The following is a 22,344-nucleotide window of genomic DNA, read 5'->3' on the forward strand; positions in this document are numbered from 1 at the left end:
GTAAACTGCACATCCGGCAGTCATAGCCGTATTTAAGGAGTGGGTTTTTAGGGTTCAAACTCCTTCGAAATTTTTCAAAGCTGTTTTAAAATATGCTTTTCATAAAATTTTTCTTAATGAGAAATACTGTTTTATTTATTTACTTTTTCCCATTTCATTTGAAAAAGGAAATTATAATTTTTGACGAATTGTACAAACTCAGTGTTTTAGGTGCTGTTTTTTTTCTTTATTGCAGTAATCTGCATTGTAGTTTTCTGCAGATTTTGAGAATACATGACGCTATCAAAAAAATCAATATTCTTGAAATTTAAAAGTGCCAAAGTATTTTATATATATTTTAAGTGTTAAAAAAAAAAAAAAAAAAAAAAAAAAAAAAAAAAAAAAAAAAGAAAGAAATATTACTTTGAACGCTCATACATTAGAGTTGGCCGAAAAACACTCTTATTTTGATGATGGGTAGTGCGGAGAAGGTGCCATTAGTGGAGCAAAGTGCACAAAATCATTTTTTTGATCTGACGCAATTGAGTTGAAGTTTCGACCAAATGTTATTTTTTAATGTTTCTAGCAAAAATGAGTAAAAATAGTATGTTTTTATTTTTGATGATGGGTAATGTGGGAAAGGTGCCATTGGTGGTACTAAATTCCCATAGAAAATTTGAGGTGTGTGGTATACTTCTTTCCTTTGCCACAAGTGCCAGGGTTCATACACTTGTGGCTAAAAAAAAGTCCCTGACTTTTCCAGGTTGGTTTTTTAGAAAATTCCAGGTTACTTGCATTCAAAATTAAGTTTAAATTACAATATTTTCAAAATAATTAAAATTATTTAAAGTAACCATGAGAAAGAACTGAAACTCTTCCCCTTAGATTTAAAAAAAAAAAAAATCTTGGATTTTTTTTTTCTCCCAAAATTTAAGTTTTTTTTCAACATTTTTTTCAAAATTGTTTTCATTCGTTTACTACTTGTTAAAAACAAAGTACTTATTTTAGCGTTTTTTTGATGCCATTCTCATATGCAATATTAGAGTTTTGCTGTAATCGTGCAGCAATCTTATAGCATTCGCTTTTGGTTTACAATACTATATTTCTGTTAATTTTCTTATTAGAATATAACACAAAACATATAGTGAGCAGAATACAAAGCTATTTTTCAGTATAAACATGATTAACTTGTTGCGTGGATCAGCATACCATATTATGCATAACAAAAACAACCAACATCCGCCTATCACAGGCCGATGTCAATAAATAATCATCAGCTTTTTTTTCTTTCGCATATTAAAGGATGCTTACATTAAAATTAAAATTTTTCTCTTCCAGAAAATAATTGATTTTTAAAAATTCATAATTTGTTGCATATTTTATGTTTGTTTCATTTGTTTACATTGAGATAAACATGCAATTCTGTTTTTTTTTTTTTTTTTTTGAAATTTACGTCTACTGCCATCTTGCAATTGACCAAATATGGCAACTAAGTGAAAAATTTAAGATAATAAGTAAATTTTTGAATTTGTAGCATAAAAGTAGTTATAAATAATTAATAATCCTTAAAAAACTAAAATTGAGACAGAATAGTCAGTTTTTAGCACATTAGCGTCTAAATCAATAAGAATAAAAACAATGTTCTGAAGATAAAATGGCGGATACGCCAAAAATTAAGAAATATTTTTTTGAATTTGTAGCATGAAAAAAATTCAAGAATAATCTTCATGAAATTGCAATTCAGTTGAAAAGTTTTCAGCACATTTGCGTCCAAGGCAATAAAGATAAGATTAATTTTTTAAAACAAAATTTTTCATTTTTCAAGAAAATTAGATACACATTTAAAAATTAAAAAAAAAAAAACAATTTGTAGCAGATTTTGCATTACTTTCATTAGTTTGCAGTTAAAGAAAACATCCAATTCTGTTTTGTTTTTGGAAACTTGGGATTTTAAGCATCGTGTGAATGAGCAAAGATGGCGCCCACGTTTCACACGTGCGCGCCATCTTTGGCCCCATTCTTATAGTATTGCGCCATCACATGTGGGATGAAAAAAAAATTTCCGATCAAAACACGATTTTCCCGATTGACTCTCCCATCCTCAGGCTTGTGATTCCAAAGCGGTAAATTGTCTTCTCCTCTGTTGAGTTTGTGCATAATTCCTGTTCACAAGCATAGGCGGATTTACGGGGGTGCGCCGTACCCCCATCAATTTTGGTTGGATTTTCAAAGAAAATTTAAATGAAATATATTTTATCAGAAGAAAATATTTTTATTTCTCCTCAGGAATTTTGTAAAACAACTTATATTTTTCTACAGCTAAATGCAAGTTATTTTACTTTTGAAATCAAACCCAAAAATACAATAATAGGCAGCTTATTGTGTGACCCGGTCACCACACAGCGCCAATGCGAGAGAAATTGTGCTACACGAATTAAAAAGAAGTATTTCTCCATTAAAAAAAGAAAGATGATAGTTAATTACATAAATAAAATAAAAACATTCCCTTAATTATTTTTCAGTAGGGGAGACCGGGGCAAGATGACGAATGCCTTAATTTTTCCGTTTTAAACTAGGTAACTGCATCAACTGCATGCTACTGGCTCTTCTATCCGCTGTTCGTTTAGCAACAGTATAGACGCTGAAATCGCCATATTTGTGTTGGTTCTGAAGCTCTGATTATTTACCGGTGCCACGGTATAACTTTTATGCACGTGTAAATAAGCTCTGCTGCAGATACATATATAGGATATATCGTGTCTATTGAGTATTTATGAGTATTGTAGTTTAAATACTACTTATTACCATGAATAAATGTCAATAATCGCCTTTTTTTTATGGCAATGGAGAAGAATCCGTTCAAACAGGCAGTCTGAGGCAAGATGACGAGCTTGCCTATTGCCCGTATTTCGGAATTTTTAAAACTAACTAAAACTAACTTTATGTTGTCCACTTTATTAAATTCCTGTAAACGCTGTGTGTTTGTCCACGCGACCTTGCGCTTCTCCTCTGGGGCTAAAGGACGCATTGAAACAAGGGAGGCATCGTTCAAAAGCGGGTTTACCAGGGGCTATTTATAAACTAGTTGACCAAATGACTAGTTAAATAAATTAAACCAAGCAAAGAATCTCCTGCTCTGTTGATTATTGACAATCATAAACCTCACATAACTTTGCAGGCTATCTTATATTGCAGTGAAAAAAGATTATCATGGTTGGGTTGCCATTTCACACATCGCACCGTCTCTAGCTCCTGATGCGTCATTTTTCTGCCCATTAAAAACTTTCTATAGCCAAGTATGTAACAACTTTATGGTCATTCATCAAGGACAAACTATCACAGAAAACAAAATATTGGTGAACTTTTGAGCACCGTTTACTTCAAAGCAGCTACAGTTGGAAAGCCGATCAAGGATTTAAAGAATGAGGTATCGAGTCTCATAATTCACTTGTTTTTAGCGGACTACGACGTTGTTGACTCTGAAACTGAGAATAATAGTGCTAATCCTCAGACCTTGGGAGCAGAAAACCAACATACAAACCCTCCAGACGAAGGAGAAGTTATGGCAAATGCTGATTCCGATACACCAAAGAAGCCTGTTTGTTTTTTATTTCAATGCATTACCTAAAGCAACACAATGCGAGAAAACAAAAACTGAAGCTCAAACATTCTTTCAAGCAGACCCATCAAAGAAATGTCAGAACAAGGAGCAAAGCGGAAGAAAAAAAAAAGAATTAAAAAAAAACAGGTAAAATAAGTTCGTGAAGCTAAAAAGGGAGTAAAAAAAAAACTCAGACCAAGTTCCTGTAGGCCCAAGTCTATTACTGTGGGCCCGTATTCATGCCAAGGAATCCAGTTGCATCAACTTCAAAGAATAGTGTTCTCAGATGCCTTGCTTGGAAAGTGGAATTTTGTGACCCTCCAACAGAAGAATCGATCCAGAGCTGTAAAAGCCAAGAGTGGTGGCATGAGGAATGTTCCAATCATGAAAATGGTATTTTTATTTGTGTCTATTGTTAGCTGCACAACTTAACACTTGAACATTACGCTACAATGCATTACACTTAATTTGATACTTAGTAAGTTGTAAAAACACGGTTATCATTTGTAAAACTAGGTAACATATTCAAAACATGAAATATGTTCAACCTTTCTCAGCGTTGTCATCTTGCCCCAGTACTGGGGCAAGATGACGATTTATTAAGGTTATGAAAAAATAAAAATATCCCTCTTTATTTTTATTTGAAAAATTAAATGGTTTACATATTTAATACTACAAATGACTGCTCTAACAGCTCATGTAAAATTAATTTTACAATCCTTAAAAATAAATTAATAAATCACGCAAATTGTTAGCATAGCCATTTTGCCCCGGTCTCCCCTACTGTATTATATAATAATTTTATATTCTGCAATTTGGTATTTATTGGTATAACATTACAATTTTCTTTTTCTTTGAAAAACCATGGCTAATAAATTCAAAAAATGTGGCTATTGTGATGTACTTCCTCAAAAACGATATAAAGTCCTTGCACATCATTCCAATAAACAGTACAATAAAATCACTGAAATCAACTAAAAACCAACATTTCCACTGTAAAATTTTAAAATTTTCTGAAGGGGGTGGGGCAGTGCTATCCCTGAGGTCCACTACTAAACTTAGTTGCTTTTGTTGCCTTTAATATGAATAATAGTCTCCAAAATAGTTACCCGCTACAGAAAATAATTTCTAAAATAGTCTCCTATTTTTTTTTAAAAAAAATAGCCTTTATATCATTTTAATGCCATGAAGTGGGACAGACCTACGTAGGGTAAATTTTCTCCAAACAACTTTTAAAAAAGAAAACTTCAAAAAATATTTTTCAAATTTTAGCCCAGCCCTGAATAAACACTAGAGAAACCAGCACTGACATGACTGACTGTATAAAAAGAGCTCGAAGCGTCACATTCATATTTCCGATCGAAAGAAAATTAGTTCTCGTTTAAAAAAAAATGAATGTATAGCACGAATAAAAGAAATTAAGAACCAAATAACAGTTTTAAAAAAAAAGTAGTAGTTGAGAAACAGAAATCGGGATTGCAAAAACTAATCCTTTACAAAAATCGAACTCACACAAACGATACCGTTACGAAAATTGCGATCTTTTACAATCGCGACGAAACTTTTTTTATGCAAAAATATAAATTTCACATTTTTTCTGGTCGTGAATGTTTTATTACATTTCATTTTCCCACTTTTTAAAACGATTGTTTTCAAAAATTAAACGCGGTAAAACTTTTCCTTTTTTTTTCGTGGTAACTAAGGGGTAAATTTAAAAGCGATTTTTATTTTTTTTTACAAATTTTTTCTCCTAGGAGAAAAAAAAATCTAGCTTTTTTACGAATTTTAATTTCACTTACTTAAATAGTCGCTGTATTTTACAACTGATTGCAAAATACTCGCTTTTGTCATCAAAATAGTCGCCTTTGCCATCAAAATAGCAGCTTTAGTCGCCATTTGCAGTGCTGTATCCCTCCCGTCCCCCATCCCCTGTATTGTAATGGCGTAGCTACAGTTTCTGTCGCCCGGGACGGTTCCTCTATTTGCCACCTTTTCATTGAGACATATCTAATACATTAAAGCATTGAAAATTATCTCTCAAAATATAAAACTTCATTTAAGGTAGCAAAGGGAATCTAATTTAATCCGTATTCTTCCTACAAAAATAAAGGGGGCGGGGTCAGGCACCTATCTCGGAGAAATACTCTGAATTTACATCACAAATTGCAGTTAAAAGTGACTTTTGGGAGAATGGGGTTCTCTACCGAATCTTTATCAAAACTGAAGTCAGTTTAATCCTTTGGGGGCGATAGAGAGTCAGCTTTTGTTCTGTAACAAAGTTCCAATAATTTGTTTTCCCTGCATTAATTCATCACTGACAAAGAAACAAGTTTTACAGAAATATATTTGATATTTATATACATAAACAGATGTTATATTTTAAAAATATATTTGATATTACATTTTTGAGTATTTTCCGAAATTTAAGTTTTAAAAATACAATTTAAATGTTGAATTACAATTTAAGGGCATTAAGTGAATGAGGAAGGTTCAAGGGCTCACTACGAAAACATTTCAACTTTGAACACTGAAATGACAGTTCAGTCATACCAAAACCTTATATTTCAAAGGGTTTTTTTTTTTCTTCTTTGCCTCCAGTATTAGATTTAAAGTATGATTTCCTTATTTAATTTTTTTTGTCACACCAAAAGTGCTGAATCGCCACCCTGAAAAGTTCGCCGCTCGGGCGGACCACCCTCTCCACCCCTCCCTAGCTAAGCCACTGCTATATTGTTGCCAGGGTTGGCCGGATTGGACCCAATGGTTTAAAAAAAAACATTTAAAAAAAGCCATAATTTAGCCCACTTTTGGGTTTTTTAAATTTTTTGAGAAGTTTAGAAAAAATTAATTTAAATTCTTTTACAATTTAAACTTCTTTTTTTTTATTTGTTCTTCATCAGAGACAATGGACATAAAAATTGAATTTTGAATTATAATAGTATTTCTTAACACTTAACGGCATTAACAAAAAAACTTCAAAGATTTTAAATAAACATATTTAACTTTTTTCTTTAACTGGTCAATAAATAACTCAAATTATCTTGACTAAGTCCTATCACATCTGATTTTCTCAATATTTGTAGATTGAACAGAGGAAACTACTCTAGCTAAAAGGCTTCCATGTGAATTATTTTCTGCAAACCAACAAGTCGTAAATCTCGAATAAACAAGGTATATTTTTTAGAAATTAACAGGTTTCACAAACGGTCCAACAGAAAACAGAATAGGATGTACAGTATTTTCATTGTCTTACGAAAAAGTTTAATATTTCTTACTCTGTACACAGAAATAGAAAAACAGGCAAAATAAAATTCAAAGAAATGTCTTGATTAAGCTGGAATTCAGTAAAAAGAGATTTAAACTACTTGAGGCTCTACAGTAGTTTTGCACAACAAAATGAAATACAATAAAGTAAAATGCAAAAAAAAAAAAAAATGTAGTAATTACACACGAACAATAGATTTTATCACTCGAGAAGTAACTTTGCCTTAACTGTTGGTAATCATGGAAACTAAAAAATGTGAAACTTCACCATTCTTTGGTTTTGTCGTCTTTTTTACTTTTCTTCAGAAAATGCTGAATTTTCCAGCTTTTTTTACCCCAAGACAATTTTTTTGCTTTGTCCATATACTTATGCTACAATATGCTACAAGTACTACACATTTTACCAAGAAAAAGACAAAAAAAACCCACATTTCTTTTAAAAAACCCAGCTTTTGTTGGTTTTTTTTGGGCTTTATTTAAAAATAAAAACCAAAAAACCCTAGGTCCATGGGCTTTTAAAAAAAACCCGGTTTTTGCCAACCCTGAATGAAACACCTGTAGCTGTTGACCACTGTGCTGCCAATTGTCTAGAAGAAGCTGTGCAGTCTGCGAGCTGACGTCACAATCCACCTTCACAAAGGCCAACGATTCTGCCCCGTTCAAACTCCGAAATTTGCTCAAATTTCGCCGAAGAGGCATAGTAAAGATTCAGTTAACGTTTACTCTAGCATATAACCACCGATAATCACACACGCCTCGCTACAGCTGTCTATTTATATTTGGTTCGATCCACTGGTCAGAGGGGGCTGCTCAGCAAATGCAAGCGCTACCGGTCTGCAATTCTAATCATTTGCATATCATGCCCTACTTTACATTTCCTGCAATTTTTAGCTCTTTCACGTAAGTCCTTCGTGGAGTTGCAATTTTCACAAACAGGAGTATATTTGCTCCTATTGATACTCGTAAAGTAGCACCCCTCATTTAAAAAACCTACTGCAAAAAAACCCAATAGAATATGCATATAAAATAAAATTTTATTGATCATGCTACAGATTTCATTACAGCTCTGCAAGCAGTCTTCAAACTGAATATTCTGTTCGCCTGAATACTTTAATATTTGCAAATGAATAGTGAAAAATTTAATTATTATACAATGAATGAACAAACTCATGTTTTTTATACAATGCATGAAATTTTTAGACAAATATAACAGTACAAAAATTAAAATTGTTACGTAGTAATATCATCACACAATAATTTGAAATGGGAAATAATTATTACAACAATTATTAAAAAAACAAGGAAAGCACTCGGGTTTCTCCATTTTATATCAAATGTATATTTCATACAGCACTGTTAACTGTTATTGGAACTTAACCAAGGGATATTACCAATAGTTTCCTAATTTGCTGAAAATGCAAATCTTTTAAACTTCATCAACAAATCTATCTATTAATGCGAATCTTTGTTAGAAAGCCATATAATTCATGTCCATTGACTGAATCAAACAAGATTGGAAGAAAATATTAGCAAAGTTCCGTTCCAAACTTGGAATCAGCTTTGCGATCATTTCAATTTTAAGTTTTTCTGAAAACAAAGAACCGAAGTAATTTTCAAATATCAGCAAGTTTTTCAATTACTGCATACATTATCCAACTAAGGTGTTTCAAACAAATATTAATTTTCGGTTATTGATTAACAAATGCAATACATTACGGAACACAGAAATAATTTAGTCGAACGGAAAGGCTACTTTTCGTCTGATAAGTAAACACATTCGCAAAAAACTAGGAATAGTTCCAAAAAAAAAAAAAAAAAAAAACATTCTCAAAATTACTTACTCTTGAATTTTTTTTTTTTTTTTTTTTTTTATTCCTCAAGTAAAAAGTAAAAGACTATAAGCCCAAACACAAAGTCAAACCAAACCCAAAACTTTGTTTTCTTTTCAGCAGAGTGTAGAGCATTGAGTATCTCCTCCTGTATTGGAACCGAAAAAGGCACAATTTGAAAAAAAGCAAAACTCTAAACGTTCCTGTTTTTCTCAAGAAGCTTAATCTGATCCGTAGGCAAGAAATTAAAAAATTTCCAAACCTTCAAAAAAGAATTAATTTTCACTAGTTAGCACAAAGGTATTAATAGAGAGAAGAGACTTTTGTTCTAGATTATCACTTTTCTACAATTACCCATCAAGTGTAATGTAATGCAGCAAAGATAAACGAAAAGAAAGTAAATAAGTCGGAAAAGCTCATTGCTAAAGCATATAAATGGATCATTTATCTATGATAAAATCGGAAAATAATTACACACAGATTTCATTCCAAGAATCGCTTGAAGACAAAGGGTTTCTTCATGCCGTTCACTGTTGTATCTATTCTTTAATGAAATCAGAATCTGCTGGGAATAACGTGTCCCGAGCTTTAGTACAGGTTTGTTACTGTTCATACTTTATCCCGATTTCGTATATTTTTGAAATAAAGAGTGGAACATATTTGTTGAAAAAAAAAACTACTTAATTTTTATAGATTTTAAAATTTGTATGGGAAAAGGGGGGGGGGGCAAGCATTCAAAGGGAAAAGGGACTAAGAGAGCTATTACTGTATGCAGTGGAACTCATCTGTCTCTAATTTCATGGGAAAACTTAAAAATTAGAGAAATAATGTTTTCTTAAAATTATAAAAATAATCATAACCAATCGGAACAAAGTCAAAGAACTAACTTGTTGCTTTGCTTTGATATTGTTGAACATTTTGCTATATGTATGCACTTGCCCCAAAGCAGAATACTACTAAATTTGAGAAGTGCATCGCAGAACAAGTGTCTGAACGGCAGAACAATTCTGTTTAAATGCAAGGGAAAACTGACAAATTTGTACAGAAATTCTACATACTTCTGCAGGAACTGCAAATTTTATGCAAATATCTTCTAAATAAATGTAGAGTTTTGCAGAAATGCTACACAATTCTTGCAAATTTCTTTAAATTTGAAGAAAATCTAAAATTTCCCGCGCTTACGCTCGTTTGGTAGAAAACTTGCTCAAAATCTTGACTTTTATGCATCATTTGCAGGAACTTATCTGCAGTCTGCAGAATTTGTGCAAAATAATATCTTTGGTTAGAAGATACTGGCAGAAGTTTTTGCATTTTCTATTAAGAATGTGTTTGAAATTTTAATTTCCTGCTTTTTTTCTGCAGTAAGACTGAGCACTGAACAAATAAATGAAATGTTCTTTTTACACTCCTGTATGAAGCGGTTTTGATTTTGGGATCACAGGTTTGGAAAAGGTCACATTTCTATGTGTACAATGCTTTGTTGAACAATTTTAGTCAAATGATTTTACATTGCAGAACATCACTAAGTATTCTGCTTTGGGACCTAATTGTTAGGATTACAGGTTTAACTAATTCTCATGATTACATTGATTGGTACTTTATGCACACCTGTAAGTAGGAAAATCATCTTTTAATGACTGTTTTTCAAAAATTAAGAGATTTTTACTTGATCCTCAATCAAAACAATGTAAATAGAACCATAAAAATTCATCAAATTCAACAAAATAACTGTTCTGAATGACTTGAATATTCAAGTAGTTTCTTCTCGGTTCAATAATGCCCCTTTCCCATCAGTTTTCAAGTCCCAAAAACATGGAATTCTAGAAAACTTGCCCTTTGTGCAGTTTTTCCCTGGGGTACCATATTTTTTGGCCTATAATATGCAGTTAGAATATTTTGTGACCTAAAAACCAGGGCCGTGCCGTCCCTATGTTCAAGGTCGTGCGGTGCACGATGCCGCGAGATAGAAAAGGCGCCAAGCTCTACCAATCAAAAATGCTCCAAATGGGAGGGAAAAATCTCCCACCACAAAGATAAGATTGAACTTTTCGTTATATCTACAAAAGCAGCGATGAAATTATACAGCTCATTAAAACAAGCAATCCTCCTTGCTGCCAATCTATAAGGAAAAATTATTGCCTTTTCGTGTCTGAAAACTCATGATGCTAATTAATGTTATTATTTCATTAGCATGTTTCTTTATATGTGGAGCCATGAATGTTATTTCGGTATGTCTATAATTTCACAAGGTTGAGCATACGAAGCAGCGCAAGAAATTTGCTATTCCCTATTTTGGTTCTTGCGGTGAATATGTTATATTATAATTCGTGCAATATGTCTTTTTGTGATTTTTAACTATTGTTCGTGGTAATTTCACTGCAGCATGTTATCATACATTAAAAACTACCGTAAGCACATTTGCATATTATTTACCTGTGCGTAATATGCATATATTGTAGACAATGATTTAGATTAACTTTTTAATTCCGAAAAATGACAACTTGACCATAATTACTCAATTCCTCCACCCCATTTTTCTTCAACTATTTGTGTATTAAATTGAAGAAATAGCTTTGGACAATGTGTTTGTTTAGATATTAAATTCAATGCCTTTTTAACAATTGCATATTTTCAAAACGTTCGTTTTACCAGCAAGTTTTAGTTTCAGGTTTTAAAGTGGAATATTCTCTACAATATTATCCTTCAATTTAGAAATATAATCAGTACCCTCCTGTTCCGTGGGGCAACCAGAGGAGGTAGGGGGTCCACAGGGCACCCCTCTGGTTGCACCGCCCTGTGGCGGTCATATCATAACTGATTTACTAAACAATTGTTCGTTTAACACAATCACTTAATGTGGTACATCTACTTATGTATTTTTAAATAATTAAATAATAATTAGACAACCTGACTTTTGCTGCTGAGAGTGTGGTGGAGGGGAAAAAAAGATATCATAAAACTTGAAAAAATAGCCAAGCACCATTTAAGCATGTTTTATTTCACTTATGAAATGTTTTAGTTCATAAAATAATATTTTCACCTTCAACTTTTATGACTTCTGTGCTCAATTTGTAAATCATATTTTTATGAAAAAAAATAAACGAAATTACTACATTAACCCTTCAAGCGGCCGTGACGTAAAATTCCTTCACCCAGCGATGTATCGAAGAGCGGCCGTGTCGAAAAATTTCGCCATGAATTTTTCCATAAGATTTATAAAATAATTTTCCATGGAATTTTACGCTGCAGCCGTTCTTGAAGCAGAATATTCAAGGCCAAATTTTTCGACACGGCCGCTCTTCAATACATTGCTGGGTGAAGGAATTTTACGTCACGGCCGCTTGAAGGGTTAAAATTGGTCTTATACCTTCGCCCTTGTTATGAAGTTAAGTTGTCGACCGAAGTATTTTAAGTTACTGTCATAGAGGAAGGTTATGTAGCTTTGAACTAAAAAAGAAGGAGTTTTGAAGCAGTTAAAACCAAAATGAAGGAGTTTGAAGGGTCGCTCGAAAAAATGTCCTAAATGAAGGAGTTTTGAAGGAGCGTACAAACCCTGAAAGAATTGATTTCTTTTTATTTTTCAAAAAAAAAAAAAAAAACATCAGATAGAATCCCCCGAGTTTCATTTCTTATTCTAACATCAATAAATATGGCCTATACTCATATTTTAAGGCTTCAACTTCTATGAATTCCATTGGAGCCTCTTGTACCGTGTTTTCCCATAACACCATCAAAGACTGTCTATAATTGCGTTTTTCAAACTACAAATTTCAAATTTTTTCCGGGGAGAACCCCCAGACCCCTCTTATTAAAAAATATATATATTTTCAATTTGTGGCCCCCTAAAAGTATTTTCTAGTTACGCCACTGTTCCTGTCGTCAGCTTTTGGCATTCATAAAAGTTTTATTAATTGTTCATCACTTAGAGATTAGATAGATATTCAAAGTGGCTTTAACTTAGATATTAAAATATTTTCTTCTTCCAAAACGCATTATTTGCATATCAGAGGAGTTGCTAAACTTGGAACAACTTCGAGATATGAAGTAAAAACGTACACCATATTGCGAAATTAAATATTCACACATTATTTTTTGTATAAATTGAATGCCAAACGTTTTTTTTAAATTTTATATTTGTCTGCAAAACATTCTTCCAGGTATTAACTATATTTTCCTCGAACGCCAAAGCATAAAGTCGCTCAAAGGGCATTTGCACGACGGCGCCAATCAGGCTTGACGTGGCCCTGCTAAAGACATTGGCAGATGCTCTGTGGATATGTGTTTAGTTATTACTAGAGACGTACCGAGTAGCACTTTGGCCGAGTACCGAGTACTCGGTCTTTTATTACTCGGCCGAGTACTGAGTACTCGGCCGAGTTCCAAGTACCAATTATGTTTTAAGAAAAACCACCGACACACATGTGATGAATTTTGAAGTTATTGGAATAGTAGTATAAACCTCCTTGTCCATATAATAGTTTTTAAAACTAAATTCCTGCTGAAATTTAATTACACATTATATATATACAATTTTGTTTGTGTCAAAAATTTTACAAAAAAATATTTTTTTAAATTAAAAATAAATAAATAAAAGGTATGATTAATCAAGTTGGAATAAAAACAAATTACAGTAAAATCCCTCTAATGCAGACACTAACAGGACAAAATTTTTTTCTGCAATATAGAGGTGTCCGCAGGACAGGGGTTTAATAATGTTATTTGCATTGGAACTGGGGAATTAAAAATTGTCCGCATAAGAGGGGTGTCCGTTAGGAGGGGTTTCACTGTATACCAATCAATTATAGTTCAAATCTGCCAAACATAAATAATTTTTAAAAGCAGATAAAACAAATGTGCAGGAACACTCCAGACACGTGTTTCTGCCCCCCCCCCCCCCCCCGTTACAAGGAACGTCTTTTTCAGTGCATAACATGTGAGCTAAAGAATGTATAAAGACATTGAACAAAAAAATACGACTTTTGTTGTATGCCTTTAAATCTACGAGCCCCCATTTTAAGCATTGAAAAAGGAATTCCTTGTAATGCTAAAACACGTGTCTGCAGAGTTCCTGCACTGTACTTTTAAGGTTGTTTTATTTTTTAAGCAAAGGTATTTTTACATTTTTTATAACTAATTTTTGTTTGTAGCAAAAATCCATTTTTAATATAAAAATTCCATATTTTCTATACTTACATTTTTTGCGTAATTTTTAATAAAGAAGTTTTATTAACTTTGGGGACATTAAAATAAAGATTTATTCCATTGAAGCATTACAAACTTCATTATTCTCAAACTTTAAATTTGACTTATAAATTTTAATTGTAAATGATTGCAGAATATAATGCTTGCTCTTTTTTTATAAATTTTAGTATCTGTCTTGGACAATATTCAATTTTTTGCAACTACTCGGTATTGGCCGAGTATCTGATCAGAATTTGGCCGAGTACCGAGTACAGTGCCCGCCGCTTATTAAAATCACATTCGTTCTGAGGACATTTGATTTTATAAAGCGGCTGATTTTATAAACCGGCACTCATGCACTGAAAAAAAAAAAAGGTTTTTAAGTATAAATACTATTAAACAGAAATAAATTACGATTAGTTGTATTTTATTTTTAGTCTAGTTGGAGTGTATTATTTTAGTTCAGTTGCAAAATACAGTTGACATCTTAACTTACATAAGGTACATTTTTAAAATTTCTCAAGGGTCTTAAAATATTGACTTATTGTTGTTTGAATAAGAGAATTTGAAAGTAAAGATTGAGAAATCAGTTATTTAATTGCAGCATCACACTAACTACATTTAGGAAGTTTGTCATACTAATTCAAAATTTCGAATTAATCTTTAACACTCAAGTCGTCAGGACTTGCTGGCTAACAATTTTAATTCGTAAAAATGAACTGTCAACCCCTGTAGATAGCTGAATGAGCACGAACTGATTGACTCAGTGGTGAATGAGCAGGGCTGCATGTCGAAACAGTTCTACGAAGCGGAAACAGGCAGTACATGGCTCTGAAACAATTCTCTTGAGACTGCTTCATTCCTTTTGTTTCATTCAACTCCCCCCCCCCCCAAAAAAAAAAACGTACAACCTTCACCTTTTCTTTCGTTTTTGTTTGTGTGGAATTTGTTATTTTATTAGTCCTGCAATGTTTTAAATCCTTGAAAGAAAAAATAAAATCCTGGTTCTATTCAGAGAAGAATTAACATATGCTCTCCAAAAGTTTGATTTTATAAAACGGCGAGAATGATTTCATTAAAGGATAAACCTAACATGTTTTGATATAGAAATGATTCTGTTCTTCCAGATTTGATTCTATAAAGCGGCTGATTTTATAATCCAGTGATTTTATTAGTGGCGGGCACTGTACTCGGCAAATTGGCCGAGTACCGAGTAGTTACCGAGTACTCGGTACGTCTCTAGTTATTACACAACATGTACCACGTGCAGATCAATGAAATATTTTTTTTTAATTCATAAACCGAAAAATATAATCCAATGTTTGCTTCATATATTTATACTGTGAACTATTGATAAACTAGTAAGAAATGTTGCAAACCAAAAACAGATGCTAAGAAATTACTAGGCAATTACAGGAAACGCTAAAATTAAGTTTGACACGCAGCAGCAAAGTAACATAAAAATAAGCTAAAAATACAAAGTTCTCAGCATATAAAAACCAGACAAGAATGATTAAAAATACAAAATCATACTTACTGTTAATCATTTTCCCCACCATGTAGAGGCAGTAAATTTAATTGCAAAGAAAATTACTACTCTCAGTTTAAAAATTTTTTTGGAATAATCTAAAAGAAAAAGTTTTAATTATTTTATGTTTTTAGATTATGATCTTTTTACTTGCTTGTATAAGGGGCATTTCACGGTATTTTTGACATTTGTGTAGAGTCCGTAACGTGACCTTTTTTTTTTGCCATAACTTTTTAATTTACCATTCGATTTGCAAATTATTTTAATTTGAGTTAGTGTGCTGGTAGGAAAAGCTCAAAATAAAATAAGATGCTAGTCAAAAAGTAAATTAAAAAGTTATGGCAAAAAAAGGTCATGTTACGGACTCTACATAAATGTCAAAAATACCGTGAAATGACCCATAAAGAGATACTCGGCACTCAACATTTTTTGCCATTTTGATGACAATTATTCCTCTGTTCTGGATTGTATTTTGAAATAAAATGTGCTTTCTTTTGCATCCAAACAAGTATTTAGAGCATTAACGAGGTCTAGGAAAGATGCTCTTGAAAAATCAATCTTTTAAACAAATTTTCCTTAAAAAAAAGAAGCTCACCATATAATACCCAGCGGCAGTAGTGTACGTAGGCTTTGGTGAGGTCCTCCACAAAATTTATAGCCCCCTTCCCCCCCGCATTGGATTTACAAGTGTAAATAAGTTAAAATTTAAAAAAAAAAATTAATTTTAACAGTGTTATTTTTTAGTGCGTCCTCATACCTCTTGCTCCCACTCCCACCATGCTGCGAGGGTGCTTTGTAGGCAACTGCCTAGTGGACTATAATGCGTACCTGAAAATTTTCAATCTATTAAGTAGATTAAAGGCAGACTAGATCATCCAAAAACTGGCGTGTGTCCTTTGCCACAAGATTTGAAGGACCATATAACTGCTGATATTATTTTGTAAACAATGCTTTTAGGCTCTTAAGTTCTGCTGTTGACAAAGATAGCTAAAATTTGAAAATGACTGTAGCCAAAATTCAAGTTAAAAAGCTCTTGCGAAAATCACCAAAGCTCTTGCAAAAAACACCATCAAAGACTGTCTAAAATTGCGTTTTTCAAACTACAAATTTCAATTTTTTTCCGGGGAGAACCCCCAGACCCCTCTTATTAAAAAATATATGTATTTTCAATTTGTGGCCCCCTAAAAGTATTTTCTAGTTACGCCACTGTTCCTGTCGTCAGCTTTTGGCATTCATAAAAGTTTTATTGATTGTTCATCACTTAGAGATTAGATAGATATTCAAAGTGGCTTTAACTTAGATATTAAAATATTTTCTTCTTCCAAAACGCATTATTTGCATATCAGAGGAGCTGCTGAACTCGGAACAACTTCGAGATATGAAGTAAAAACGTACAACATATTGCGAAATTAAATATTCACACATTATTTTTTGTATAAATTGAATGCCAAATGTTTTTTTTAAATTTTATATTTGTCTGCAAAACATTCCTCCAGGTATTAACTATATTTTCCTCGAACGCCAGAGCATAAAGTCGCTCAAAGGGCCAGAGCATAAAGTCGTTCAAGTTATAAAGCTCTTCCGAAAATTTATTTGAGATAAATATGGGTGGAAAATGCTGAATTTATGCTAAAAATGAAAGGAAGTTGCAAAATATCGACAAAGAGAAGTTTTTGAGGTAGGCAAGTTCCAGATAAATAGGTTTGAATGAACAAAAATTTGAAGGGGGAAAAAATCACATTCAAGAATAAATTGAATTAAAAAGTTGGTAATAAACAAAGCAATAAGCTATTGCCCTTAAACCAGGGCTTGGTAGAACTGCATGCAAAATACTGACATACAGAGACTGCAGTTTCGTCCTCGTTATAGACTCACCAGTTTGGTATAGTAAATACCACACCAAGCTGGTGTGCTAAATTAATTTTAGCTGCCAGTTTGTTGGTAATCTCAACTTCAATAAGAGAACCTTTTGCCTCCAGCTGGGTTATTGACTATTTCAGACTAATGAGTCCATAACAAGGACAAACGTGCAGTATTTGTATGTCATAACTGGGCTGTCAGTTTTTTGCATCAAAAAGTGTAAACTTATGCAAAACTTGGAAGGTTTAGAAAGACCTTGCAAGATTTCTTGTAAACACGACAGTGTGTATCCATAAAAAGGTGTATTGGAGCGTAGAAATAATTCTTAGGAGGAGCTGAAACCCTGAAAGTTTCTACCTTGAGTGTGTGCTCTTGGTTTCAATGTAATGCAACTCATTTTTATTTATACTACCTACAAGTATATTTTTAAATTACAAAATTCCATGCAAGAAGGCTGCGAGTTCCCTGTCCATGCTCAATGTCTAAGGTAGGTGTTAAGACTAAGTAAAAGTCATGAGTTAAAATCAGTTAAACAGGGTAGTTTTTGCGACTTCTGATGCCATAATTTAAAAGGTTGAACTACTATTACTACTGAATTGTTACTATTTGAACTGTAAGAAAATTTAGCTGTTTTTATAACTAAACTTAACTCATGTACTTGACATTGACTCCAGTTTTTCAAGCATTCCATAAAATATTTAACTTGTTTCAGTTAAACTTGGATGTAAATTATTAATCTTTCTTTTTTTTTTCTTTTTTTTTCCTTTCTTTTTTTTTTAATTTTCTTTTAAATTAATTAAGATGAAATCAAGAATAAGGGATAATTCATTGAGCCTTGAGATTTGCTAAGAAAGCCTCTCAATACGTTATAAAATGTATGTTGTGTGTTTTAAAAATTTATTTTTTGTGAAATGAGAAATAATTGTTTAAATTTCAATAAAATAACCACTTGAGATTATAATGTTCTATATTTAGTGAATTTTTGTCGAATTTGGCATTTATTTTTCATATTGTTTAATTTTTAAGTCAAATATATGTCCACATTATCATTACAAATCATTCAAATATAATCCCTCCTGAATGTTTGGATACAGTGTTTAAAAGATAATAATGAAAACCTAATTAAGAATAGTAAACTAAATACATGAGACTTCTAATTGTGAACTTGCTTTCGTTACAGATGATTCTACGTTCAGATGGTCGTTTTGGATTCCCAGGTGGAAAGGTTGATGAAGGAGAAGACGTATTAACTGCACTGAATCGAGAACTTGTAGAAGAAATAAATTTGAATAGTAAATACTTTTTCACTCAAGCAAATTATCTTTTTACGCATCGAGTAGTAGGAAAAAGTATGTACCTTCATTTCTATGCAAAAGAAGTTTTGCCAGAAGATTTGTTAAAGATCGAAAAAGATATTTTGAATGGATACGCATATGGTCAAGAAGTAAGACTCTAGTTTTTCTTCGTAGTTTTTTTAGTTGACTTTCAATAACTCAAAGTCTTAAGGGACTAGCTAAAAACTTGGAGTTATCGGAAGCTCCCTTCCTAGCCTTCTCAAGGATAATTTCTATTTCCTTTTTTTAGAAATAGTGCTCAATAGATAGTCTTAACATTCAGGATTAGGTCAAAATTAATTATTAGTGCTCCTAAAAAATACTTTACTGAGAATAAATTTAATTAAGATAATTACTCATTTGGGAAAATGGATTCCAAACAGTCTGTTTGAAATTTTCCGGTGAGAACGTAAGAACTTCCTTGCTGAAGCAAATGCTTTATAATAGACAACATGCACTTAGTTGTCTGAGTAAGTGCATAAAAAGTTTCCTCACTCAAGCATCCAGAGCGAGGCTTCAACTTCATTTGCTTCCAAGCCTCAACCCAAGAAAGAAATTTCTCCAGAAATTGAAATCTTTCATCGTCAAGAGAACGGAATGGCAAACAATTCGCATTCCGTTTTAGAATTCCAACCTTAGGATTTTTGATGTTCATGATATTCCACCACTTCTTTATCACATTCAAAAAATTAACCGTGGCCTCCCAGTTTTGAAAAATATTCTGCTGTCCATACATTTGAACAGCAGCTTGTGTGCATTCATCAAATACATTGAGAGCCAAGTTTACATTTTGCCTTTCAATACTTGTGGGATAAACAGTTTTAAAAGTCAACTCTTGTGAGCATATTTCACAATAGAGGTCCTCTCAATGTTAAAAACTTTCCTTAAAAAAGAAAATTTTACAGAAACAGTCTTGGTAAAGTCATTAAAATCTGGACACAGAAATGTTTTTTCAGAATCTAACTGATTCAACAAGTTATTTCTTATTGACTTCATGATATGCACAGAGTCGAATAATAAAAATAAAGGTTGTGAATCGTCAAAAGGATTTTTAATGCAGATATTGTCATCTGCCAGAGGTCGAAGATTCTGGAACATGTTTCTGTTTATTCGGTTGTTGTCAGATATTAATGACAGAACTTTAAAATTTGTTAGACATAATATCAACAGAGCACTTCTCGTTAACTCCGTCAAATCTGTCGCACTCGTGTTTTACGGGTACTAATCCAATGATATACTTTTAATTGCTAAAAACTGAAGTTATCATGAAAGCTTGAACAGAAGTAGCTTCAGTTTTAGCTTCATTTTCAGCAAACCCATAAAGAGCCTTACCTTTGTATGAAATGTTTGGTTTCACATGTACTTCATCAATCAACAAATTGAGGGTTTGCTCATGAGAGCTTTGACACTTTTTTTCTAAATATAACACATTACTGTCATTATTGGTTGATGCTGACAAACTCAGAGATGAAGTTAGTCTTTTCAGGTGTCTAACTGATGGCAAATACAAAAGCTGACTCTGTCGAAGCTCTTCATAGGCAGCAGTTGACTTGATGTACACAGAATATGCCAAAGTAGTGAGATGGGGACTATACCTTCTACCACTTGCTGATTTTTTATGAAGCTTTATTTGCTCAAGCATAAACATTTGAAAGGAACACTCATCTTCAGTTTCTTGCCCTAATTTATCCCATGCTTCTACAGCAGCAGAATATGGATCTTCCGAACATTTTAGATGGTTTGTTTCGGAATAGTTATAAATGAAAGTCAGGATGTTTTCTACATCACTCCACAAGCTTATTTTTTCAGTATTGTTCAAAATGTGTGCTAGATGTTTCCTAAGATCTAATTGCTCTTGCATTATGAAAACGCTTAGATTTATCTCATTGTCAATTGTGACACTTTTCAGCACTTCTGGGGAAGGATGATAACTCATGTATAAAACATAAAATTTCGACTCCAAACAGTAAACTAAAATATTTTCTCGTTGAAAGAAACTTTCCATCTTGACCGAAAAGCCATCAACAAATGCTTCAAAATTTGGTATTTGATCCTCCTGTACAAATGTTGGGATCAGCTCACTATTCAGTTTGGATATTTTATCCTCTTTGCTTGGCCTTTTTTTGGAAGTTACTATTTCACTTAAATAGGAAGGACATCCATCAAATATGCATGCATATGCATCATCGGACAAAAAAGGAATCTTGCGTTTAATTTTGTGAATTATGCCTTTGGAGTCTGTAAAATCCTCTTCACGAATTACCATATCACTTCGGAAATGTTTTTCACACACAACCGAGTGCTTGGTAGGTGTGAAGTTTAGTCGAGGGATTTTTTTCAACCATAATTTCTTTCTTTCATCATCCTTTGAAAACTTGAAAACGCTTACGTACCCCACAGAATCTTTAGATGTATAATTAGACTTGCAAGCCGGCACACAACAACGGTCCGGCATGGCGAACATGATGAGAAGCAAAACAGCAAATGGCAAGAAATAAAATTGACTAATGATGAGAAACAATAACAATAATAACGAGGAACTTTAACAATAAAACTTAACAACAACGTAAAACTTTACTGATACAAAACGGGTAGAATTTTAGCATAATCGAGAAATAATTCGCACATGTAAACAAGCAAGCAAGCGGAAAGCCACAATGCGATTGAGATTACAATCGGACGGCAAGCAATGAGTCACCCAACTTGCGGCGCTAGTTGTCAGGGCCTCCTTATAGCGACGGTTACGGTAGAAATCAGCTAAAATGCGTAAATTTTACTTATCCATAAAAGTTGGCATTTCTTATATAGCTTTTCTTGTTTTGCTTTTCAGATTTTGGGTTTGTTTCGAGTTCCTACATATACTGAGGAAGATAATTATAAAGGATTTCCAGCTTTCCTTTCTAATAATTTTGCTGCAAATTCTAAGTTACAACTTCTGAATTTTTTGCTTCATGCCAAGATTTTATGCGGAGAAGAAATTGATAAAGCTATTTCATCATCAAAGGATACATACTTCAATTTCATATGAATTGAATCAAGTATAATATTTTTCAAATGTACAGGAAATTTTAATGAATTCTACATTTGTACATTTACGTTTTTTTTTCAAATAAATATATGATTTGTAGACATAATGTTCATTTATTTTTGTTTTATTTAAGTCAATTTTAGAAAGTTACATCAAACTTAATCACATGTACACCAAGCATTGTTACATATTGTTTCATCAGGTACGCCAGCAAATTAGTAGTACTATAATACACAAAGATGATGCAAAGTTTTGATTTTACATCTTTTTCTCTGTTCTGAAATACCCAATCGGTTTACCACTGTTGTTGTTTTTTTTTTCTGCTCCCCTCTCCACCACTACAGGAAAATCTGTACAAAATCAATTCAAATTACATATTTGACTTGTTTGACTAATCAACAATTCCAGGGGTCAGAGTTTCAATTCAAAAATTCCAGGACATTATGCATATTTTTATGGACAGCTTTCGGAGCACATATGGAACCTATAATATATAACCATCAAAATGCATGTTTAAAGAATAAAGAATTGAATTAATATTTGTTTTATATTTTTTCATGCTATTATTTCATAAAACTAAAAATGAAGCTTTGAATTGGACAGATGAGTTTTACTGTGGGCACGATTTTTGAGGTTGTATCTAGTATATTTTAGAGAATGTCTTTCAACTAATAATGACATTAAAACTCAATAGCTCAATTTTTCAAAAAAAAAAAAAAAGTCAGCTTTAGTGGCACCGT

The 22,344-nt window shown here is 32.6% G+C and overlaps 1 protein-coding gene across 1 annotated transcript; it reads left to right on the forward strand.

Moving 5' to 3' along the window:
• The first annotated feature begins 9,062 nt into the window (after positions 1-9,062).
• LOC129226501 (U8 snoRNA-decapping enzyme-like) lies at positions 9,063-21,663 on the forward strand. The gene is made up of 3 exons (XM_054861112.1): positions 9,063-9,270; positions 18,423-18,686; positions 21,407-21,663. Exons 1-3 carry the CDS (start codon positions 9,109-9,111, stop codon positions 21,602-21,604), a joined length of 624 nt encoding a protein of 207 aa, XP_054717087.1. The 5' UTR covers positions 9,063-9,108; the 3' UTR covers positions 21,605-21,663.
• The last annotated feature ends 681 nt before the right edge of the window (positions 21,664-22,344 follow it).

Source organism: Uloborus diversus, chromosome 7, assembly GCF_026930045.1.
Source record: "Uloborus diversus isolate 005 chromosome 7, Udiv.v.3.1, whole genome shotgun sequence".
NCBI classification, from domain to species: domain Eukaryota; kingdom Metazoa; phylum Arthropoda; class Arachnida; order Araneae; family Uloboridae; genus Uloborus; species Uloborus diversus.

Excerpts from the sequence above, each read along its gene's own strand:
- LOC129226501 (XM_054861112.1), top strand. The coding sequence starts at position 9,109 with ATGGATCATTTATCTATGATAAAATCGGAAAATAATTACACACAGATT. Across the intron at positions 9,271-18,422 it reads TGTCCCGAGCTTTAGTACAG|ATGATTCTACGTTCAGATGG; the intron begins GTTTGTTACTGT and ends CTTTCGTTACAG. Across the intron at positions 18,687-21,406 it reads GATACGCATATGGTCAAGAA|ATTTTGGGTTTGTTTCGAGT; the intron begins GTAAGACTCTAG and ends TTTGCTTTTCAG.